This window comes from Zootoca vivipara, chromosome 6, assembly GCF_965207765.1.
Source record: "Zootoca vivipara chromosome 6, rZooViv2.hap1.1, whole genome shotgun sequence".
Classification (NCBI taxonomy): domain Eukaryota; kingdom Metazoa; phylum Chordata; class Lepidosauria; order Squamata; family Lacertidae; genus Zootoca; species Zootoca vivipara.
The window spans coordinates 30,500,003-30,525,531 of NC_142589.1; the positions used below are offsets into that span (position 1 = coordinate 30,500,003).

The 25,529-nt window shown below is 46.0% G+C and overlaps 1 protein-coding gene across 6 annotated transcripts in view; it reads left to right on the forward strand.

Annotated features, from left to right (window-relative positions):
* Positions 1-25,529, forward strand: part of NKD1 (NKD inhibitor of Wnt signaling pathway 1) — a 150,396-nt gene that overhangs the window by 88,487 nt on the left and 36,380 nt on the right. For all 6 annotated transcript variants that reach the window (XM_088671864.1, XM_088671865.1, XM_088671866.1 and 3 more), the window contains one exon: positions 5,081-5,138. In XM_088671864.1, coding sequence (XP_088527990.1) covers positions 5,081-5,138 — 58 coding nt within the window. The remainder of the gene's footprint in view (positions 1-5,080; positions 5,139-25,529) is intronic.

Below are 25,529 nucleotides of genomic sequence, written 5' to 3' on the forward strand. Positions count from 1 at the left end.
GCTGGCCATTGGATCTTTCAGGGCAGGAAGAAGTATGAAAGAGCTTCCTGGTTCATTTAAGTCTTCCTGGGCATTGAGGAACCTGTGGCTTTCCAGAGAACGTTGGCATGGCCACTTTGTTGTGGATGCTGGGAGTTATAGTCTGGCAACATCTGGAAGGTACTAGATTCCCCATCCCTTCCATATCCTTTCCTGCATCTTGCTTTGCCCTTTGGTCTTGATTCCTGGCACTAATTCTCTGACACCATCCCTGTCTCGTCTCAGATCATTGCCTCTGGCTCAGCTCTGCTGTAACATTTGTCCCAATAATGCACACATGCTTGTTGTAACTAGAAAAAGGGGTTCACAACTTGTCAAAAAAGCCTGTGATCTCCTTTCAATATCTCCTGGTGGAATGATTCATTCCACCCAAGGGCTGTAGCTAATGGGTAGAGCATCTGCTTTGGATGAAAAATGTCCTAGAATGCCCTGGGATCTCCAGTTAGAGCTGGGAGAGAACCCTGTCAGAAATCCTGGAGAGATGCTGGCAGCTGGTGTAAACAATACTGAGCTAAGCGGACTAGCTAGGTACAAGGTAGATTGCTATGTAATTATTTATCTTGTTTCTATCCCACTTGCCTTCCGTGGAACTCGTGGTACCCTGATCAGACACTGACCAGACCCATTGCTGCAACTTTCACATTTAGATGTTATAAGAGGGCTTCAAACATTTGTGGCAGGTGTTTGGAGGCAGTCAGGGCAAAACAGAAAAGGCTGCCCCTCCACTGCCCCCCCATCTCCTCCTTCACCCCCTGCTGCCACCCCACCACTGCCTGAGGCAGTCCAGGCAAGCCCTGGCACACCGAAGGTGGTGGTGGGGTAGGCAGTGGAGGAGGAGGAAGAGGTAGGCCACAAGTGTGGGAGGTGGTGAGCAGTATAATCCTGCCCCCCCATCTCCTACCCCTCCCAGCTGATATTCAGAGAACATGTCAGCAGGACATGTGGGCCAGTGGCTCTCTCCAAAGCTTCAGACCAGATGTCTTTCCCAGCCCTACCCTGGGGATGCCAGGGATTAAACCTGGGACTTTCTGCATGCAAAGCTGATATTCTGGCCCTGAGCTACGGCCCTTCTTCAATAGTGTCCTGTCTGTAAAAAAACAAAACAAAACACCATAGTAGTGAAATCTGGAATTCAAGCATGGCTGTTTAGCTCCTTTCAAGCTTGTGTGCCAGTATAGCTTTTGTCTTCTCCATCCTTTTCGTCTCAGCTTTCTCTCCCACCGGCTCAGGGCAGCTGCCTTGCATATTTCTAAACGTAGGAGGGGAGGGGTAGGAGAGGGGGGGGAAATACTCTTATGTCTTTTCAAGTTATTGATGTTCCTGTTTCATGCTGGGATCACTCTTGGTCTGGATGGGTCGAACAAGCTGATGATGTAAAGATTTTTGTGTGTGGAGGGGGGGTTGTATTCCCTCCTTCTCTACCCCCCCCAACTCCCTGTGCAGCTTCCTGTCCCATTGAAATCCTGAGCTGCTCTGGAAAGGAGGGTGTTGACATACCTGGGCTTGCAGATTGGGGACAGGAACTCCAGGAGTGGGAGAAAGGGAGGGTGGATATTGCTGCCTGTGGAATGCAAAGCCATCTGTTCAACCAGCACCCTCTGCTGACAGATTTATGGAGCAATGTTACCCTGCCTCTTGGAGGTTGCACACCTGTGTTTCGTTGCAAGGGAGGGGGGGAACCAGGGCTAAACAGCATTTGCAAAGGGCTTGTCCCCTTACAGGGGTGAAGGAAACAGGATATATCATTGCAGCCTACCAACAGTATGATGTGAGAATAGATCGCACCGTGTGGAGGGTTCCTGCTGCACATTGTGGCTAGTCACTTAATGCTGCCAAGAGAAGCCTGGATAAACAGTTGTGTTATCCTCTCAAGTTCTACTGTTGTTCTACCCACCCAGTCTCCACTTAATCTGTTTCCCCACCCCACCCCTGGTCTGGCAAATCTGCAAATGCTACTAGTCTTCTCTTGGGCAATAGCCAAATATTGACCTTTTCTGTATGACTCTCCAGGTGTGATTCCTACCCCCCCCCCGCCTCCCAGGCAGGTACCTGTACTACCCAGTTGTTTTGGACTCCCCTCCAGTCTCGCTGCCTGCCTTCCATTCCTTGGCCTGGCCTCTTGCCACGAGCATTTCAGCTCTGGCTCCATTCCACCAGGGCTCTTTGATCAATGCCAGGACTGTTTGCTTCTGGCTGCGTCCAGTGTAGGCAGAACATCTCTCTCTTGCCGTCGTACTGCTCCCCCTCTTCTGCTAGCTTGCTTCTAACAGGTGGGGCGACCCGGAAGCCTGCCCCCAATCCTCTCGGTCTCTTCGCCCTCCCAGCTCGGAGAGAGGGCCCTGTTTCCTGTGTGTTTTTAACTGTTTTTGATTATCTTATATGAAAAATCACCTTGGGACGGTGCTTTAGATGGCAATTAATAAATCAAGGGCAATAATCATAATATAGTTTAAAAGGCTGAGGACAGGTGGGTTGTGCAGAAATTATTTTGCTGTTTATTTAAGAATGTTGCAGAATAGTGTTGTGGGTAGCAGCTTCCTAGTGTTGCCTAGGGGCCCCGATTCAGGGAAATTTAAGTTTGACAGTGTAACCTTATATATGTCTATTCAGAAGTAAATCAGTGAGTTCACAGGGGCTTATCATTCCCAGGTGAGTAGCACTGTAGCCTCAGCCCCATTAGTTTTGATGGAACCCTAGTGCAACTTGTTTCCCTCTGGATCGGGGCCTTGGTGCATCTTCATAAAGAGGGTGCCGGGTTAATTTATCAATGGCAGCATATGGGCCCGTGCAGCTTCCTCCTCCATTAATAAATAAACATTTCCTCCTTATGGTTCTTAGCATAATAGTAGCATATATTGTCTGGCTGCCCGCACAGCCCTATTAAATAAATGTCTGTCTATCAGAGATAATGCATGCCATAATCAGACTGGCATGAAGGAGCAAATTTAATTGACAGCTGATGACTTCTAGCTGTCTAGCTGTGTCACTGAAATTTACAAAGGCTGCCACGGTCTTTTTAGGGGGGAGGGTATTCAGTTAGTGGGCCACTAATATACATGCATTGCTGCTCTTACAAAGTCAGTCAAACCACTGCTTGGAAGTTGTGGTTATTAAATAAAAATCATCCGGGGGGGCAGGCAGAAATAAATAAAAAAATAAGAATGGCTGGCAAAACATGACTTAATTCTGAGCATACACTTAACCTCAATAATAATAATAATAATAATAAAAACAGAAAGTCTGAATTGTCAATAATTATGAGCTTGCTACCTACATGAACTTAAAGCAATGCAAAAAGTGATAAGCAAGAGCTCTGTGGTGTTGCTTTTTTTTTAAGTACATAAAAGCCATGTCATGGTTAAAAACATATTATATTGGCATATTAGTTGTATGGAGAAGTACTGTTTGCATTCTTATTACTATTTCAAATGAAGTCTTATAAAAGTATACTATAAGCAGTGGTTTTAATTAGCATGGTTCTTCATGCTGGGTGTGTTTGTAGAAATTCAGAGTGTGAAGTAATGTTCTGCACTATGCATTTAAAGCTGTATCTTACCACTTTAAACAGTTAATTGCTTTCCCCAAATCATGGGAAGTGCAGTTTGATAAGGGTGGTTTAACAATAAATCTTCCCAGGGAACACTGGGAATTTCAGCTCTGTGAGTAGGGTAGGGGTCTGCTTACAACTCTCAGCATCCTTGTGTATATACAACATTAGCCACAATCCATATCTATCCTGATGCCAACTTAAACAGTCACAGCTTCCCCCAAAGAATCCTGGTAGCTTTAGTTTGTTAATGGTGCCATGAGTTGTTGAGGGACCCTTATTCCCCTTGCAGAGCTACAATTTCCAGAGTGGTTTAAAAAACCCCTCTTCACAGGGAATTCTGGGATTTGTAGCTCCTCGAGAGGAATTGAGAATCTCCTAACAACTCCCAGCTCCCCTAACAAACTACACTTCCCAAGATTCTTTGGAGGAAGTGGTATGATACTGCTTTAAATGGATGGCTTGGATGGGGCCTACGTCTCAAGTAAAGTGCTATGTCTTTAGCATTCAATGAAAGCTGTATAATGAAGGTGCTAGATCAGGAGTCAGCGAACTTTTTCAGCAGGGGGCCGGTCCACTGTCCCTCAACCTTGTGGGGGGGGAGGGCGGACTATATTTTTTTGGGGGGGGATGAACGAATTCCTATGCCTCACAAGTAACCCAGAGATGCATTTTAAATAAAAGCACACATTCTACTCATGTAAAAACACGCTGATTCCCGGACCGTCCGCGGGCCCGATTTAGAAGGTGATTGGGCCTTAGTTTGCCTACCCATGTGTTAGATGCTTTGTCGTGGGGAAGGAATTCCACAACTTTTTTTGCGTGGCGTTGTCATTTTAAAACGTGTGTTTGGTTTTATAAATGCATTTTTAAAAACCTATTATACATGGAGCTGTTTTATATACATTTTTATTGTAAATTGCTTTGGGGTGCCTTATGGAAAGTGATTCATAAATGAAATTATTATTGCTATTAATAATAACCGTTGCACAAAAGATGCCATGTTTGGTGTAGGCCTTTAGGATGACATCTATGCAAGTCAGTCAAGGGCCTGGAATGACATGGCTGACATCTGGTGTTTATGGGTAGCATTATCTGGGGTCACATCTGTTCCATACGTCTAAAGCATATTTGAAGCACTCTGCTACCCCCTCCCCCCAAAGGATCCTAGGAACTGTAGTTTACTCCTCACAGAACTACAATTCCCAGCACCCTTAACAAACTACAGTTCCCAGGATTATCTGGCGGGAAGCCATGTGCTTTAAATGTATGGTGCAGTTGTGACTGGACTCGGGGACAGTTGGTGAACTGCAGGGCAGTTTCCAGAATTGTACCGAGCTGTGTGCTCCGTCTGCTTGGATGCAATTTTGGCAAGTATTGCCAGATTAATGTAATCTAGAAATATTGTTGTGCAACTTAAAAGAATAGCTGTCTTGCATATTTGTACACCTGCTAATAGCTCCCCTTTGTTGTTTTATTTACTTTTTTTTACAGGATGCAGCTGGTGAAGTTTACAGGGAGGCAATTGAAAATGAACACTTTCACCTGGAAGGTACCTTTTTAAAATATATAAATTACTATGATTATGTTTTAAGAAAAAGCAAAGGAGACTTGTTCTGTGCATATTCAAGAGATGTGTGTATAGGTATGTATCTGTATAGGAAGGTGGGTAAACAAAACATCCTCCTGAAGTTTCCTTGGTCAGCCAGTGAAAGGTTTGTGTAGCCTTAATTGCAAGGAGTCCTTTCAAGAGTCCTGAGGCCTGGATTTTTTGCTTCTTGCAAGAACCACTGGTATGTGTCCAATCAAAGATGTAGGTCACATCCGCAACCATACGACTAACACACTATTATACAACTTTAATGGCAGTCGCTTCCCCCAAAGAATTCTGGGAGCTGTAGTCTCTTAAGGGCATTGAGAGTTGTTGTTGTTGTTTAGTCGTTTAGTCGTGTCCGACTCTTCGTGACCCCATGGACCAGAGCACGCCAGGCACTCCTGTCTTCTGAGAGTTGTTAGGAGGCCCCAGTTTGCCTCCCAGAGCAACAGCCCTGAAAGTGATTTAACAGCCAGTCCCTTTTGTTAGGGAACTCTGGAAACTGGAGCTCTGTGAGGGGGAAAAGAGTGTCCTACCAACTCTCAGCACCTTTAGCAGACTGCAATTCCCAGGGTCCTTTGCAGGGATGCCATGACTTTTAAAATGGTATCATAGTGCTTTAAATATGTGGTGCAGATGTGTCTATAGTGAACAGTAAGAACAAATTGTAACAACAACAAAAATGTTGCTATGTATCCTCCTCAGAAGGATTGTTCCACGTCAGGGTTCCAGCAGTCATTTTATCCTATCAGGGAATTTTGCTATTTTCGCCCCTATTTTGTAAAAAAACAAAACAAAACCCAAAAGAGAAACACCCCAGTGTACCTTTTGTGGTGGTTGAGCATGCAAACGGTTTGACACACTTTTTGGCAGGGTTTCTTTCTTTGGTTTTTAAAATGTGTTGTTGTGGGTTTTTGTTTGTTTTTTTGTTTGCACTTCCTGGAATCCTAAAGCTTCTCCCGAATGTACCAATACCTCCCCTCCCTCTTGTTTATCAACTGCCCAATTGGGCTAAAAAGCTGTCAGCACTCACCACCTGAGTTTGCTATAAGAGGGAGCGATTACAAGCAGAGAGAAGCCTGTTAAAAGGGGTATGTGGAACAACATTGCGTTGCAAACTTCCATGCACCTTTATGGTATGAAACACCAGCCTTGAATATCTAAATCACTGTGTGGCCTTGAGCAGTGGCATTATAGAAGGCGCAGTGAAAAAAACCCCTTAAGTCTAACGTAATACCCAGCACCTGATATCCTCAAACTAGGTTGGCAGCAATCTTCTCTGTTAGGCAATGGAACACCTTTACTTGGTATTGCTTATGTACAAGAAGTCTGACGGATATTGTTGAAAGCTTTGGCCTTTTCATGTAGAGAAGTGTTTTCCCTCTCTGGATTCCCTTGCAGTTGCAAGGCAAGTAGATGGCCTCTTTCTTGTGGCTTCCTTGTTCTTTCTGTTTGAATTGGTTCCTCTATGAAGTAGTGCTTTGATGTTCCACAAGGCCACCCACAGTTATTCCAGCAAGGAATAATCTACCAGCATCACTCCCATAAGAGGTAAGGGCTACCAACTTGGATGGCATTAGAAGAGAATTAGACAAATTCACAGAGGATAAGGCTAGCTCTACCTCCACTGTTGGAGGCAGAAATGCTTCTGAATACCAGTTGATGGAAGCCACAGAAGGAGAGGGTGCTCTTGTGCTCAGGTTGTGCTTGCAGGCTTCCATAAGCAACTGGTTGGCTGCTGGGAGAACAAGATGCTGGACTAGATGGGTCATTGGCCTGATCCAGCAGACTCTTCTTGTGTTGTTATGGCTGATAGGAGGTCACAGCATTTGGGTCTTTTTAGTTTGGAGAAGAAGGGAGGTGATGGAGGGGTATAAAAGTGTGCAGGGGTGTGGAGGAACTGGAAAAGAGGAAAGTTTCTCCCCCACTCTCTCATAACACTGGAACTTATGGGCTTTCAATGAAGCTGAATGTTGGAAGATTCAGGACAGACAAAAGGAAGTGCTTCACACACCACATAGTTAAATTGTGGAATTTGCTGCCACAAGTTGTAGTGATGACCAACAACTTGGGTGGCTTTAAAAGAGGATTGACCTACCTGTGCATCTGTCCCAGTGCTCTATCCAACAACGCCTGTCCTATTCCTTCTGGGACTCAGATTTCCGCTTCCTGCAACTAGTGCCTAGCCCTAGTCCCATGTCAAGGATGAGCTTTAGTCACAGCTCCCCAGGTCCTTTATTTTCCTTCTCCTTGTGAACCAATGGTCTGTGATGCTTTCCTGGTGTGGCACATGTCAGTAGAATAGTACCGTGTAGCCTTTTGTTGGTCTGATGTCACTGATCTGTGCCAAAGCCCCAACACTCATAATAAAACAAATAGCAGCTGATTGAATTTGCAGCTTCCTAGCTTTGAGAACCTTCATAGCATTGATTGTACCGAAGTTGGGACCAAAAGGCAAAGCAATAAACAGGGAAATAATTGAATCCCTTGCTTTTGTTTCCACATTGTCAGTGTCATTACCACCCCTCCCTTCATCCCTTTGTTATTAACAAGGCATCTGAGCAGCAAAGATGAAAAGAGCTGTCTGATCCGGTCCAAAAAAGAAGCTGGATTTGACTTCTGGGTTGTTATGTAAAGCTTGATCAAATCCTTTTCTTCTTAACAGACTTAACTGGTCAACAGCAAAAGGCTCTGGATTCCTGGATTAAGATAGTATTTGGTAAGAGGACTGGTGCATTAGTGCTTTTCTTTTGAACTGTGGAAAGAACAAAGTAAACATCAAAAGCCCTAAGCCACAAGAGCGGGTTGTTGACTCAGTGTTGATGCTTGACAAGAGGCTAGGACACAACTGGAGCGCCTCTGTTTACCAAGCAGCAGGCAGGCAGGCAGGCAGAAACTGTTGACCAATGTTGCCCATTTCAGCCTGTGCCTGCCTTTGATTTATCGGCTTCCCAAGTCCCTCTAAATCTGGGACAAATGAATTTTTCGCACAGGGCATGCTGAAGGTAAGCAAAAAATAAAAATAAATAAAAATCAGAGATTAATATTGGCCACTGGTGGGTACAGTTGACCATCTTTCTGCTCTTCAAAAGTAAATAAATCTCTTTTGGCAGCTGCTCAGAATGGGAAGCTGTAAATGCAAAGGACATTTCAGCTGGTGTGGCAGCTTCTACATGCTGAAATCCTCCTGTGCACAGTGACCCAGTCTCTGCAGCATGTAGCCTGAGAACAGCCCCAGACTTGCACCAAGATGGAACCCCTTCCTGGCACCTGGAAGTGACATCATCCATGGGTGGCTGTGGGATCTCCTGGGAAACAGGAAGATGGCATGAGATGGCCAGATGCATGAGTAGAAAGCCAGGAGGATGTAGCCAGAGAGGAATAGGATAAAATGGGAGAGAGAGGACAATTGTGAAGGCGGACAGTAGGAAGGCAGGAGGGAGGGACAAAGCAAGAGAGAAACGGAAAAGCTTGGGAAAGGAGGGCTCTCTGTTAATAGACAGGGACAGAGGGAGCTGCCTTATACTGAACCATTGGTCCAACTAGATCAGTACTGTCTGCACCAGCCGTTCCCAACCTTGGGTCCCCAGATGTTGTTGGGCTACAACTCCCATCATCCCATCATGCAGGAGCAGTGGCCAGGGATGATGGGAGTTGTAGTCCAACAACATATGGAGACCCAAGGTTGAGAAAGGCTGGTCTACACAGACTAGCAGCAGCTTTCCAGGGCTTATAAAAACTATCCTATCCAAGTTAGCTTTTCAGCAAATCGTCTCACTGAGCTTCCAACAGGGCCACATCCCCCCACCTGCAGCCTCCCATAGGCCTACCCAGATCCATACATATGCATAATGCATTGTGCGTATGTGCCCTCTGATGCATATCCTCACATTGCTGTATGTGCCGCCTTTCCTCTGCCGGCATCTGTTTTTGGAAGCCGCACAGGGCAATTTCATGGAAGCAAGTTGTTCTGTGGAATGTCCTCCCTCCCTTTCTTTCTCACATTGCCTTGGCCTCTGGCTGGAAACCCCCTTCATCCTGGACTTGCCAGCCTCCTGTGGAACCCCAAACTTGGCTGATGCAGCCCACAGAGATTGGGCTTGAGGCCAGATGAGTTCAAGCCAGATTTCCAGGGGCCATTGATTGGGGGGTGGGGACTGCAGGGAGCCAGATGAAAAAGCACAGGCTGCTTTGTTGGGCATGTGAGCCTGAGGTCCCACTAAACCCAAGTGATGTTTTATACACTCCAAAAGGACCACCTGAGCTGGAAACTGATAAGCTGGCAAGTGGGAACGGTACCATGAAGTAACGGGTTGGCCAGGAGCGGGTTGCTGCTGCTGCTGGAGCTACAGCTGGCTGCCAAGTTGAAACTGTTTAGCTTGGCTGGCAGGATGAAAAATGCCAAAGAAACACGAGACTGGTAGGGCTTAGCAGACGGTTTCCTGCGGTTGTATAACGATCCAGGAAATTGTAAGAAGCAGGTTGGATGTTCACCAGCAGATGAGAGGAAAGTCTTGTGCTGTCGTGCGCTCTACGAGGTGGGAGTGGCAAGGAGGGTATACCCTTGTGTGTATAAGAGAGTTCAAACTATTACCTTGACAAGGACTGGTAATTTAAATCTCCCAAGCTGCTGCTTCATGGGTGTAGCCAGGGGGGGCAGGAGAGAGCAGCTGCCCCCCCAGAAGCCAAAAAGGGGGGGAAAGGTGTAAAACAGCTTGGCGCAAAAAAACAGCCGCTTTTTTTTACACAGCAGCAGCAGTCCCGCTGCTCCTCTGGCACTGCGGCGGAACAAGCGCCGCCATCCGCCTCCCTCCCTCCCATCTCGGAGGGGCAGGACGTGGGGGGGGGGCTCTCTTGTGACGTCACGCTCCCGGCGCCCCTCCCCCCGCGTGCGTCCTGGGTGAAGGTCACGTGCATCCTGGGCGAAGGTCCGCGCCGGCGCAGAGAGGCTGCAACAGCTGAAGGGCCACCACAGCCAGAGAAGGCGAGCAGCTCGCCCCGTCCCCTCCACCAGGACCCAGCGATGGCGGCCGAAGCGCGCGGGCATCCGGGCAGCCCCCCCCGGCAGTGTGGCGGCGCCGGGCAGCCCGCTGCCCATGAACCTGTTTGCGGCCTGGGAGGTGGACGGCTCCAGCCCCAGCTGCGTCCCGCGGTTAGTCCCACCTTCCTTGCGCTCGCTCAGGCGGGCCCTGCCGCCCCGGCGAGGCTCCGCCTTCCGCCGCCCCAGCCGGGATGCTTAACCTCCGGGGGGCGTGGACCACGCCTCCTGGGGGGATCCCGGCTACGTCATCGCCAGCCAATTGGGTGCTGGGGGGCGTGGCCGGGCCCTGTGGCTTGCCTTGCCCCCCCCCCCAGTTTTGATCCTGGGTACGCCCATGTGCTGCTTCAAAATGATCCCTCCTTCTTCAAAAAATGTCAGGCTGAAAGTGTTTCACTGGCTTCTGACAGTGACTCAGGCCACTTCCATCAGGCATCATCCATTTGGAGCATTATCATGCCACTTTAAACAGTCATGCCTTCCTCCAAATAATCCTAGGAACTGTAGTTTGTCAAAGGTGCTGAGAGTTGAAAGGGGTTTCCTATTCCCCCCAAAGAGCAACAAATTCCAAAGTTCCTTGGGGACGGGGATATTTTTATGTGTGTTTTTATTGTTTTTATTCTGAAATATAATGATATAGCTGCATATAGGTATTATACACACACACACAGCATTTGAGAAGTCCCTGTGTCAATCTCTGGCATCTTTACTTAAAAGGATCAGGAAGTGAGCAGGTGGAGAAGACCCGTCTCTGCTTGGGACCCTGGAGAGCCACTGCCAGTCAGAGTAGGCAGTTGTTGAGCAATTGGACAAACTGTCTGAATTGGTAAAGAAGGCTGCCTGTTACTGAATGTGTCAAGCAGAGAGAGAGAGACAGAGAGACAGAGAGACAGAGAGAGACAGAGACTAACTCTGCTTAAGGTCAACCACAGCAGATGAATAGTGACTACAGCAAGGGCTCAAGACAGTGAAGTGTTTTGAACCCAACCTCTTTGGAAATATGGCGAACGTCATTGGTTTAATTCATTCTGCTTGGGGAACAAAGATCCCCTTTCTCCTTTTAATTGCCCAGTAATGATTATTACTTGATCCTCCTCCCTGTGCACCCTCTAGCATTTAGCACGGTCTTGTTTATAACTGATATTGTGCAAAGTGAATCAAAATTCTAGCCTGTGCTGTTGAAAGCGGTACCCATTTTTTGAGTCATGGTCAAGAAAAAGGGTATTTTTTGTTATGAACGGTTTATAACAAAGTTGCTATGGTTTTGGTTATGGATGCCTTCTCACTCCTGCTGCCCTTTCTCCCAGAACATCATGCTATCCCAACAGAGTTTAAGCCAGAAGTGGGGGCTTCAACCAGTGTTGTTGGACTACACCCATAAAAAAAGGTAAAGGACCCCTGACAGTTAAGTCCAGTTGCAGATGACTCGGGGGTTGCAGCGCTCATCTCGCTTTACAGGTCGAGGGAGCCGGCATTTGTCCACAGACAGTTTTTTCCGTGTCATGTGGCCAGCATGAGTAAGCCGCTTCTGGCGCAACGGAACGCTGAAACCAGAGCAGCGCACGGAAACGCCATTTACCTTCCTGCTGGAGTGGTACCTATTTATCTACTTGCACTTTTTAAAGGCGTGTTTTCGAACTGCTAGGTTGGCAGGAGCTGGGACCAAGCAACAGGAGCTCACCCCATCGTGGGGATTCGAACCGCCGACTTTTTGATTGGCAAGCCCAAGAGGCTCAGTGGTTTAGGCCACAGTGCCACCCGCTCCCTGATAAATGACTGGGAGTTGGGAGGACCACAGAATCCCCACAAAAGATCCACCCCTTCTTTCAAACCCTTACAAAGAAAGAGAACAGGGGGAAAAGAGGGGAACAATAATGAAAAAATAGAAAGTATGCCAATTGAGGCCATAGCTCAGAAGTAGAGCACATGCATTACGTGCCAGAGCATCTGGGTTCAATCCCTGGTGTTTCCAGGTAGGGATGAGAAAAGACAGCTGCCCGAAACCGTGGAAAGCAGCTGCTAGTCAGTGTCAACAGTGCTGAGATACACCCATGGTCTGTCTCAGTGTAAGGCAGTTTCCTCTGTTCCTAGCTGTTCATTTAGTAAGCGAAATCCAAACTCAAGTTCACATGGAGAGTTGTGTGGTAGCGTAGAATGCTTCAGGGACTCCAGACGTTGGCTTGGTTGATCCTTCTCGCTTTGCGAAAAAACCTCACAAGCTTTTCATCTTGCATTGTTTAATATGGAAGGTTCTCAAGGACTGAACACAATATTAGTAAGAATAATAACAACAGTAAGTAAGTTAAGTAAGTAAGTAAGTAAGTAAGTAAGTAAGTAAGTAAGTAAGCAAGCAAGCAAGCAAGCAAGCAAGCGAGGTGGATGGTGACTGGGGAGAGGGCAATCTCTGTTGCTGCATCCTTTTTGTGGAATGCTACCCCCAGGAAGACTCACAGTTCACAATGGATATTTGCCAAGGATGTTGATCTTAATCATGCTGCCCTGGATAAACTGACTACACGCTGGAATGTAGGGATGTCTGAGAAATTCGATTTGGTCCACATTTAAAAGCAAACCTACGCCTAATTCGTCCTTTCTGAAGCAACACAACCGAACAGCAACACAACACGAACACAACCACCCTCTGAAATTTTCACATTTCCCCAGATTTCACAGTTCTCCAGGCAAGTAACGTGTCCAGTAATGCATATGCTATGGTAAAGTGTACATTGAAATGCATGAATTAGTGATAATGACTTACAAATGCGCTTTATATTTTAGGGGGAAATTGTGAAAGATGTATATATTGAAAGAAATCTGATGATATATATATATATATATATCGCAAACTGATGTGGAAATGTAGGGGACTGAACTTTAAATAGGAACAATGAGAAACTGGGAGAAGCCAAAATGGGTTGCCAAATCTTTCGATATGGAATGCACCCAATAAGCCTGTAGTTCTGCATTGTGACGGAAAGACCTGCAGTGGTAGGCAAGCTGTCCTTCTGGAAAGGCATAGCTAAGAGGTGGAGCCTCTTATAGCCTCCTGAGAAACTTCAGGTTTCCTCGAAAAATCTCCTAAAACCGTGGTTCTGATTCCACAGTCTTTCAGTTCCATCGAGCACAGTCCTCCCCTTCTCTCTTCTGGCTCGAAAGCAAGTATCCCAGTTAGGGAGAATCACCCGAGGAAATGGAATTTCCAAGCTATCTTTTCATAAAGTTTGTTAAATTCTGGAAACCCCTTGGGGCGGGGGGTGGGGAGATGGATGGACGAATGTTTTCAGGCACAACAACCCCATTGTCTTGGCAAATCTATAACAAATATAACAAACACCCAAGCACAGATATAGGCAGCAGCAATTGCAGGAGGAAGCAGAGAGAGAGGGGAAAAAATGGGGGGAGGACCTTGCCTTGGTCAGCTTGCTGCCCCAGATTGAAAGTGCAAGAGCAGTCAGGGGCCTATTGTGTGCTTTTGGCTCGACTTCTGCTTGGAATAGCTGCAGAAACCCAAAGTTTTTGCTCCACAGGCAGAACAAGTGGCCTTTGTTACCTAGACAGATTACAGCCTCCCCCCCCACCCTCTCCTAAAGTCTGCTCTTCATAAAAGCCCAGCGTGAACAGTGGAATTTCTGACTTGCCTCAGATTCTGAGGCGACTTTTATAGTTTTCAAGTAGCTTCGGGGTTATATTTTAAAAGTTGAATTTCATCACATGTTTTAAGTTTGCTGAGGAGGGGGGGGAGATGTATTTTTAGTGGGGGGAGGAAAGTTTTTGCTTCTCTTCACATTCTCTTCCCCCCCTTTAACAGATGTTTCATCTCAATCATATCCAGACCTCAAAGCATGAGCACCAGTCAACTCTTTCCCCTCCTCTCCTGTGGAAGGAAAAGGCAAAAATGTCATTTATTTGGAGGAGAGTCAGTCTCCCCTTCACAGTGGTTTTTTTTTTTCATTTCATTTTATGGAACCACAATTAGTCTGTGAGTTAAAAGCAAATAATAATAATAATAATAATAATAATAATAATAATAATAATAATAATAATAACCATAAAGGCTGCTGAAAATTAACCTGGAGCAGCACTTCTCCCGTATAGATAACCTGGAGACCAGCTGTTTGTTTTACATGGAAACTTTTCCTTCCCACCCCATCCTGCTTTGGAAAATAATAATAGTAATATTTTTTTAAAAAAAAAAGTCTGCAAGTATTCAGGTTTTTCTTGTTCTGTAAATCAGATCTTGGAATGCAGCTAGTCCTACAGCCAATGAAAAGGTCTTAGTGTACCCACACTGCATAGTATTGCACTAAGAAAGGTTTTGTATCTATATCTAATCTATATCTATCAGCTTGTACATGCATATATGCATGTATACTGAATTATGCTTTTAATTTCTACAAAATGAAGACGTATTGCTAATGGAGTACTTTCATGGATCTCCATTATAAGTGTTGGGAACCTTTTTAAAAACCAAGGGCCACATTCCATTCCTGCTAATGTTCCGGGGGCCACGTACCAATGGTGGGTGGGGCCAGAAGGAAGGATGGGCGGGGCTGCTAATGTAAATTTTACTTTTGTACAGTAGTTTCTACATATGCTCTCACACACCTCTCTGTCCTTCATCCAGGCAAGCAAGAGGCATGGGCACATTCTATTTTTGCCCCAGTATGCTTTTGATGTTTCAGTCATTCAGTAGCAAAGGTGCCTTTTGTCTAGACAGCTTGGGGTGCTGGAGGAATGGGCTCTGGCTCTGAGGTGAAGGACACCATCTAGCCAAAGTAGTTCCACTTAAATCAATGGCAGAAAGTGGCACCTCTAGATACTTGGAAGATGCATATACAGTGTTACCTCGGTTTACAAACACAATTGATTCCGGAAGTCTGTACTTAACCTGAAGCGTACTTAACCTGAAGCGAACTTTCCCATTGAAAGTAATGGAAAGTGGATTAATCCATTCCAGACGGTCCATGGAGTACTTAAACTGAAACGTACTTAACCTGAAGCGAACTTTCCCATTGAAAGTAATGGAAAGTGGATTAATCTGTTCCAGATGGGTCCGCGGAGTACTCAACCTGAAGCGTACTTAACCCGAGGTATGAGTGTAATTGGTTCCGGAAGTCCATGTAATTGGTTCCGGAAGTCCAAGTAATGGAAAGTGGATTAATCCGTTCCAGACAGGTCCGCGGAGTACTTAAACTGAAAATACTCAAACCGAGGTGTACTTAAACTGAGGTATGACTGTACTAACTTAAGTGCCAAGATGTAAATTTAGAATTTTAAATCAAGCCAGCTAATCTTGCATCCTGAGAAATTTCTGTCAGTTTGCAGGACACCTTATATCAGTTTGTCTTTAATTAAACTATCCCCAATTAAATTCTCATCAGATTCTGCTCCAAACCAGTTAAATGTATTATTTTATTTGTTACAATCAGTCCTCCTTCCTAGGGAACTGTAGCTCTGTGAGGTGACTAGGGGCCTCCTAACAACTCCCAGAATCCTTAGGAAACTACAGCTCTGGGGGAAAACCCATGACTATTTAAAGTGGTGTCACAGGCCACATTCACACCATGCATTTGCAGCGCTATGTGGAGGCAGAGCCAATGACAAGCAAAGCCAACTTATTCTAGTTTTGTTACATCTTCCTCCTTGCTGAGTTCTGTAAGGACAAGGAAGTTGATGGGCAGTACTACCCTCTGGACTGGCAGTGAAGAAGAAGGCAGGCTGGATACTCCCCCACTTACCCTAACAGATCAACCTCTTCTGTTCTGGGAGTCACCAGCCTCCCTCATGCAGCGGGTACCCAAAGGCACGTACAGGTAGCTACATGCAGAAATGTGGGGTACGCTTTCACAGTGCTCCAACTCAGGGTCACCCTGGGGCTTTGTGGTAGGGTAAAAACATCAGCTTCCTGATGCCCCCCCTGCCCTTCCACTTGGTATACCCAAATCCAGGAGATGGGTAGGTGAGCCGGAGGGCAGGTGACAGCACTAGTGGAGCTCTGCTGGGATTTTGTGCCCTTGGAAGCTGCCCAAAGATGCTGGTGTCTGCCAGCAGCCCTGTGAATCCCTTGGTTTTATACAATGTAGCTGGATTAAAAAAAATGTTCCTAAACCTGCCCATGACGGCAGGAGCATCAGTTGCATGCTTGGTTCATAGCACGCCAAAGAGCGTTCAAGATCGGTCTCTGCAGCGTTCTGTCTTTGCGATGAGCTGTGCGAGGGTCATAGTGACAGCTTTCCCCATGGGAAGCAATTTTGATGAAAAGGTTGATATGCTTATTCTATCGTTCTGGTAAGCTTCAGAACTCTTGTTATCATTGCCAATGTGGCAGAAACCCAGTTTTCTCCTTGAACATCTAAGTTAGACAAGAGACTGGTCGGAAATCAAAGCCTGCATTATTAATGGCATTACCTACGCGCACAGCCTTCATTTAAATAGTGTTGCGTAGGCTTTTCCTTAAGACTTTAAAAGTAAAATAAAACAAAACCCTAAAGGGACCACACCAAAAAAAAAAAAGACGAAATGAAAAGGCAAAAGAGAGAGAGAGAGACTGTGGAAACATAAATATGTAAAATTTGGGTTGTGCAAGAGGAGTGCTGTGTTGCTGCATCTGTAAATTGCAATTGCCAACCAAAAAAAGCAACCTTGGAAACGAGAACAATTTGGTATGTATTATTCTGGGTGGGTCTATCTGGAATTTGCCTTGCCGCCCCTGCCTTTTACCCCCTTGGTTCAGAGTAGGGCTATTAACCAGAGTAGGGCTATTAAGGAATTTCAGTGGGTGAAGCAGAACATTTGTTCCACACACAGAAAGTTGGCCACGATGGAAACAGGATGCTGGACTAGATGACTCGCTGGCCTGATCCAGCAAGCTCTTATGTTTGTATGTGAGTTGAAATCCAAAAAAATTGGAGCAGGGATAACCATCATGGCATCTTCCACATGTGGTTGGGCTCCCAACTCCCATCAACCTCAGCCAGCATGGCCAATGGTTAAGGGTGGCGGGAGATGTAGTTCAACAGCATCTGGAGGGCACCACATTAGAAGGACTGTAGTTCGGAAGCTTCCAAGTACTATTTCCAGGTAGGGTTGGAGAGCTGCTGCCAGTAATCATAGACGATACTGAGCTTGATGGAGTGACTCTACTAGAAGGCAGTTATTCCTATGTTGTTGCCATTGTTTTCAGTTCTTACCCACCTTTCACCATAAGGGCCTAGAGCGGGTTACAGCAACTTTAAAAAAACGCATTAAAAACAGTTCAAAACAAATTATAGCTACAGTGGTACCTCGACTTACGAAGGCGATCCGTTCCGGTCTCCTGGTGCTCCAACTGGCCACAAGAACAGGTGAGAATCTGTGGGCATATCTAGCATTAATTTGGAACCTTGCCTTTTAAAACAACCACCACCATGCTTTTGACACTTAGCAGTATAATATTTCATTATTAGTTCATTCTAGCCCAAACTTGCTAATTTTTTGAGAGAAGGTGTGTGTGTGTGTGCGCGTGCACATGGAGAGGGAGGGAGGGGGTGAGAAAGAAATCATTCTTCTTTGATCTCTGCAGAGATGGGAAAGGGCTGTTCTGTTGAGGCTTTTGGCTAACACAACAAACAGTGTTTAAAATTTAACTTTGCTTAATTAATTAGTAATTCTGTTTAATGCCGTCTGATCTTCATCCAAAAGGTATTCTGAAGCTTGAAAAAAGTGAACATCAAAGTAGGTTGGGTGAAGATGGTCAAGTAAGGCATTTAATCTGGCAGTTGCTGTTGATGAAACATATCAGCCAGGGCACTAATTGGGAAGAGAAAGGACTGTCTGGTATAAAATCATCAAACAATTTAGTGTAAGGAATTGAAGTTTGGTGCCTGAGCTTGTACTGAAGTGATATAATTGCTAACTAATAGCAGTTTAGAACTGCCATATGTTTTGGCAGCGTCTGTCAAAAAAATTTAAAAAAAAGAAAGGAGAAACTCTCTCTCTCTCTGTGTGTGTGTGTGTGTGTGTGTGTGTGTCAGAGAGAGAGAGAGAGAGAGAGAGAGAGAGAGAGAGAAAGAAAGAGAGAGAGCGTTCTAAATGCAACAAATGAGATGCCCCTTACCAACAAACAGCCACTGCAAACAGAGATGAAGCCATTGGAATCGGTCTTCCAAAGTTATGGTAAATGCAAATACATTTTGGGCTCACTCTCCATGGCACTGCCATGAGAACACTTTGGTCAGCTAAGCAGGTTGGTATCAGTTGACACCTACTCTGCAAAGTTTTGTAGCCCTTGCCAACCGGAAGTGCCTAGTATTGCTGTTAAGATGGAGTTGTGTATCCCGCTGGGTTTTAGACACTCATTGGTCTAAACCAGGCACCCCCAAACTTCGGCCCTCCAGATGTTTTGGACTGCAATTCCCATCTTCCCCGACCACTGGTCCTGTTAGCTTGGGATCATGGGAGTTGTAGGCCAAAACATCTGGAGGGCCACAGTTTGGGGGTGCCTGGTCTAAACCACTGTTGGTACACACACTGGCAGAGGAAGGAGATGCGGGGGGGGGGTGCAGTCTGCCCCAGGTATCATCCCTGAGGGGAGTGACATCACTGTGCCACCCCCTTGGGACACTCACCGCAGGTGGAGCCCCCTTGGGATGCTTGCTGCGGTACCCCCATGCTTGCTGTCCCACCCCCATGGGCGGCTCACCCTGCCCCCGGGTTCACAGCACATGCACCGCTCCGTGTGCTGGAGCAGCTAGCTCCGCCTCTGGTACACAACGCAGCAGCTGCAGAATGCTTGTGGGTACCAGGTATTCAGATCATATCACACCTATTCCACACTGGCTGCATTGGCCAGCTGTTATTCATTTCTTTTCCCAATTCAAGATGCTGGCTTTGTTCTTTGATTCTCTAAACCAGGGGTCAGCAAACTTTTTCAGCAGGGGGCCGGTCCACTGGCCATCAGATCTTGTGCGGGCCTGGACTATTTTTGGGGGGGGGTGAACGAATTCCTGTACCCCACAAATAACCCAGAGATTCATTTTAAATTAAAGCACACATTCTACTCATGTAAAAACATGCTGATTCCCAGACCGTCTGCAGGCCGGATTTAGAAGGCGACTGGACCGGATCCGGCCCCCGGGCCTTAGTTTGCCTACCCATGCTCTAAACTAGTGGTACCAACCTGTTACACTCCAGATGTTGCTTAACCTCCATCATCCCTGACCATTGGTTATGCTGGCTGGGGCTGTTGGGAGTTGGAATCCAGCAACATCTGTTGGGTGCCATGTTGCCTACTCCTGCACTTAACGGTTATCTGAAGGGCCATTTGCACCCTTGTGGGCCTGCCTATGTGTGGTCCGCTGCAGGGGTGGGGGACTAAGTTCCATTCCAGAAGAGGCCAGAGGGGGCAGGTGTGTAGTCAAAACCTGGTTGCAGTAAAGATCCATTGGAGGAGCTTAGTCAGAGTCCTGTTACACAGGACAAGTGGCTCAGAGTGAGGGATGAGATCTGAGGCTAAGACCTGGTGGACAGAGATTGACTCTTGGGGTTCAGCTGGTGGAATGCTTGGGAGGGCTGGTATTGCAGTCCATATTGTGCCCTTGAGGGCAAAAAGTTCAATCTGCCAAGCTTGCAGTGGGAATAGTGTTGGTGGAACAGGTAGCCCTACTTTAATCTGCCAGCTATAAGTGCTTAGTCTCCATCCTTTGGTTCCTTCTTACAAATGCCCTGTGTTTCTGTTACCTTGGGGAAAATGGGCTTGCCAAGGTAATAATAATCATCATAATAATAATTTATTACGGTCAAAGACCAGTTGCCAATGTTTAGTCCTGGGCAGAAGAGAGCACTCACCATTTGTCTCTAACCTACTCCAGGCACGCTCATTTGGTTTTGCTAATGGAGGCTGATTTCTGTTTGGCTTGGGTGATTTCTACCTCCTTTTCCTGGTTGGTTTTTTTTGGGTGTGTGTGGGGGGGTGGCAGAAGATAAGCATCTTGGGGGAATATGTTTCAGTCAGTGCAACCATGTGCTTAGCAGGGGGTGATGATACTTTTTCATTCATGTCTTAGAATTAAAACTTGAAAGTGAAATTTGAATTTGAAGATAATTGCCTGGTTACAGGACTCCGTTAATTTGGACTCGTTGTTTCTTATGATCAGGGCTGTACAGCTTACATGGAATTTGTCTGCCTTATTTGTCCAGCTAGCCCAGAGGTTGCCGAAGAAACTATAATCCTGCATTCTGTTTTGTGCAGACATAATACTTAACCATGGTTCTTTCCTTAACCTATATTTGAGTACACACAGCAGCTGCTGTAGGTACTGTATGTGGGTGACTGTGCACACACATATCGCACCGAACCCAAAAGTAACTACGAAATATCAGGAAAAACAGGCAGGGTGGTTTGGGGGCAGGACAGCCTTACGGGGGCCCAGCCAACACGCATGGGGCTCTGGAACATAACCCCCGTGAGAATCGGTCGCTGCCTGTATTTTATTTAAAAACCTATATCAGGGATGGAAAACTTATAAAAAAAATTACTGCAAAAACAGAAGTTACTGGACTCCCATAATCCCTAAACATTCACCAGGCTGGCTGGAATTGATGAGTTGAAGTCCAACATCTGGAGGGCCTCATGTTTCCCATTCCTGACCTGTACCGTGGTTCTGTGAACCAGGATGTGGCACAGGGTTTTGAAGTGCATTTGCAAACTACTGTATTTTTCTGTGTATAAGACTAGATTTTTTTCCTTTAAAAAAATGTCACAAATTAGGGGGTGTCTCCCCCCATTTTCTTAAATCTGAGTCCCCCAAAATAGGGTGTGTCTTATAGACGGAAAAATACGGTATATACATGGATTAATCAAAACTAAGATAGTGAGCAAAACATGGTCTGGAAGTTGCCCTGACTCTCTGCTAGCAAAGTGACAATTAGATCTTGCAAGTATCTCAATGCTGGTGTCTCCTTATACAAGTGATCTAGGGACAGAGTTTATGTCAGCAAGCCAAACCATGGTTGAAGTGTGAGATGCTTTGGAATTTAACTAGGATCAAAGCAAGAAACCATGGTTGGCACTGGCCATGTCAAATCCTTGGTCTGCTGAAGCTAATTGAGGTTCTCTTTTGCTTTCTATCTTGCCCTGAAAATTTTGATTTGAATTCTTTTCATTCCTGGCTCTTCAAATGCTTAATTAGTGATTGTGCCAATTCTCCAACTGAACGTTTTCTTTCCAATGGCACAAAATCAAGACCCTGCTGGTCAACCACAAATGAGTCTGTGTAATGCTACCTGACAACATTCTTAATTTATTTATCTAAATTACTCTTTCTTTTTCTTTCTCTCTCTCCCCACCACCCTTACCGCAGTCTCTAAAGTTAGGAGAGAATAATAACTCTTGAACCCATAAAATGTTTCTTTCTTTCTTTTTTAACTTGATTATCTAAAAGATGATAAAATCACCCCACTGTTGCTTAATTCCAAAATGTTTAAATCCAGGCCATTCAAGAAAAATCTGACTGTTCTTCTGGAAAACATGTCTGTTTCGACTTTGATGTGTCTCCAGGAGAAAAGAGTTCCAAGTTTGCTGGACAGCCACCAAGAAAGCCTTTATATCTCATTTTTTCTGTTCAAAATCGCCACCTGGATAGTATCGGCAAAGGGCTTGTTCATGGTTGATCTTAAAAGCTATTGATATAGCAGGAAATGGTTTTCAGGGCATGTATGGATAAGCTTTTCAGGACTTTTTAGAGCAGAGTATTTATTATTCCTTTTCTCCCAGGCCTATGGCTAATTAAACAATCCATGGCCTTTTAAACTTTGGGGAATGGAATTGTTTTTGTTTGTTACAATGTTGTGTATTTTTGTGTTTTTATATTGTAAACTGCCTTGTGATCCTCTGATGAAGGGCAGCATAGAATTATTATTATTATTATTATTATTATTATTATTATTATTATTATTATTATTATTATTATGTCATTGCTCAGTGCATTAATCAGCAGTCATTTCAGTGGTTGATTAAGTGTCCACCCTGTTTGATTTAGTTACAGGGCATCATTGTGTCTGTGGTCTTAAGAATGCAAAAAGCAAAAAAAAAGGTGGTTCATGTGCATGCATATTTTGTTTGAGAGAATGGCAGTGGTTTGTTGCAAAGTGTCATGAGCCCTGAGAAAATGTCTTTGTAAGGCTGGTAGGATGGGTAGGAGAAATGGGATGAGGTTATGGAAATGGATCTTGAAGAGTTTCCATGTTTTGAGAGTTGCTGGTTTGGATGCTGGGGAGGGGCCAAGTAAACTGTCAGGGCGAAGTCCTTCCCATTGGATATCTCAAGAGTAGAGGAGGAGCCACCTGACGTGACTCCTACTCTTCCTCCCATCTTCAGATTGCTTCCCACCTCCAGGGAGGTGCCCATGGTAATATTGGACAGTGAGTTGACCAGCATGGGGACGCCAACTGCACAAATGACTATGCCTGCCCTGCTCTTCAAAAGGAGAGCTTGGGGGCATGTCACGTGTTGGGAATAACATCTTATCTGCCTAGCCATGTTCCTCAGTGCTGATATAACCACTGACTTGCGTACCTTGTAACCTGATCTGTGTTTGGTCTGTGCAGTGAATTCTGAAATAAAGCCTTTGGCAATAATCGAGCCGAGAGTGCGAGTATTGTGTCCACAACCGGGGGCCAGGGCACAAAAGGAGTCATGAGAATGCAGAAAGTGTGATGCAAAGAGTTTAAAATCTTACAAGAACGCATGCTATTTCTTCATGAACATGTACCATAGTTCATGGTGCATGGATAGAAAGCATGGTGGATTTTTGGAATTTTCAGATTGCCGAATATTCAGATTGAGGTTCAGAAGTGACAAGGCCGCAATATTCAAACCTACTGTCGTTCTCTCCCTGCACCCACTTCCAAGCATTTTGTCAGAAATCCCCGTTGGCATGGAATTCTTAAAGAGTCGGTGGTATTATTGCCTGCCTTTATTGGTTAAACAGCCTGAACACAGACTGCAGATTGACAGTAATGGATTCAGCACCCTTACACATATGCTTTTTGTTCTCTCTTGTTCTTTCTCACAAATAGATGTTATTAATTAACTGTCCTCGGCAAAAAGACATCTGTAAGTATACTTGTGCCAATTAGCTTTCTTTAATGCAGGAATAGTATTTCACAACGTTTGAAATGTAATAGTTTCCTCGCTTTGTTGTATTTCCAGTTTCAAATAGAAAAGGAACATTGTAGTGTGGCGTTCAAGGCACATATTTCCCAATTAATAACAAAAAGTCGGAGAAAAGGGACACTGTGAAGAAACAAATTCAATGTTTTTCAGAGACGCACTAATCATTTTGAATAAAAATGAGAAGAAAGGGCCTTGTTTGGCAGTATTTGGGGGGCAATGGGAAGGGGGGAGAGGACGCTCAACTCAGGAGTTTCCTCTTACCTGTAGAGGTGGGGAACCTCAGGCCTGGGGGCTGAATGGTGCCCTCTATGCATATCTATCTGGCCCCTGGAACTTTCTTCAGGGCACACATCCCACTGGCCCTTTCTTTGCACCCTGAGTGTTTTTGCCTGGCTTGAAAATGCTTTTAAACCCTGACAATGTCTCTTGCTTGTATGGTGATGGTTGTATAGGAGATAGCCTATGGCACAAAGGTTAAATTTGCATGTTTTGCTCCACCCACTTTTGCCTCTGACGCCGCCCACCACTGTCATAAAGCTTTCGGCACATCGCCCAGAAGGAAATGAAGCCCCTGTACTGCAAAAACGTTCCCCTCTGCTGTCTTTGCTTGCATAGGCTTCAATAACTTCGAGGAGACCCAGTAGACATCCTAAACAGTGACTGGTGGAGGAGAGGTGCGTGCAAGCGGGTGCCAAATTCAGATGACTTATGCAAGCGGGTGCCAAATTCTTTGTTTAATCACTTCTCCTTCAAGCTGGCCATGGTGTATTTAAAGGTCAGCTTCACAATCCAAGGCTAGTTGCACAGGTTTATGCGCCTTGGGGTCTTGAGGTGTCTGTGGGCCCTTCAGAGCCTGCTGGTTCCATGTTAGATTCCCTAGCTCCAACACACAGGAATATTTCAGCCCTGAAAAGGCTGGTTTAAAATGTGCTAAGTGGTAATTAATATGCATTACTTGAAGCCCCTAGGAGATGGCAAGGATTATTTTACATAAAGCTCACTGCTGCTCAACACTACATTGGGTAGGCTGCAAGGGCGTTGCAATAGGGGGCGGGGCGCCCCGGGCTCCACTCTGTGGGGGGCAGCACGGCATCCCCTCGCCACCTCCACCGACGGCTGCCGCTACCGATGTTTCTGGCCTCACCCCTCGCTTCTTCCTGGTGGGGCAGAGGCAAGGGGCAGGCCAGAGAGCAGCGCCAGCAGTGGCCGCTGACGCCACTTGCCGCTCCGCCTCCGCCTGAGTAGGAAGAAGCACAAAGTGCGCTATGGTTCGGCTTGCCGCACGCTTTGTGCTTCTTCCTACTCAGGCGGAACGGTGAGGGGCGTCAGCGAGCAACGGAGCGAATTGCCAGCGCCGCCGCTCTAGCATCAGGATCCTCGGATCCGGGCGCTGGAGCACCGCCCCCCGGCAACCCACTCCATAGTGCGTTGCGTGCGTCGTGACGGACCCCCTGCCCCATGGCAGGGTGCTTTCGGGTTTGCCGCCCTGGGCAGCCAGAAAGCTAGCAACACCGCTGGTAGGCTGGGCTTGGACTGTCTGTCCATGCCAGAACTGGTGTTTCCATGTCCTAGGAAATGCAGGATGAGGCAGCACTGGCTTAGAGCTAGACTTGTCACCCAATGCCTCCTCTGCAGATGCAAGATCACTGACAGGAGGCGAAGGTGATGCCTGCATGGGAGAGGGCTGGTCAGAAGCATCAGGTGACACAAGAACAGGCCTTTTCCCTGACACCCTGCTTGGTCTATCCCTGCAACTCAGCTCTCTGCCCAGCATACTTCCTCTATCTACTCTTGAGGCTTCCCAGGCACAGAATGAGGTCCTATCCTAACCCACTAGGACCCTTTCCTATAAAGAAAGTGTTTGGGACTTTTTAGTTTAGAGGAAAGACGAGTAAGAAAGAAGACAGAGGTTTATACATGATAGAAGTTTCTAAAATAAAACATGGCATCGAGAAAGTGGAAAGAGAAAAGTTTCTCGCCCTTTCTCATAGCACTAGAACTCGTGGACATCCAGTGAAGCTGAATGCTAGAAGATTCAGGACATATAAAAGAAAGGACTTCTTCATGCAGTGCAAAGTTAAACTGTTGAACTCACTTCCACAGGTGGTAGCGATGGCCCCTAACCTGGATGGCTTTAAAAGAGGATTTGAGAAATTTG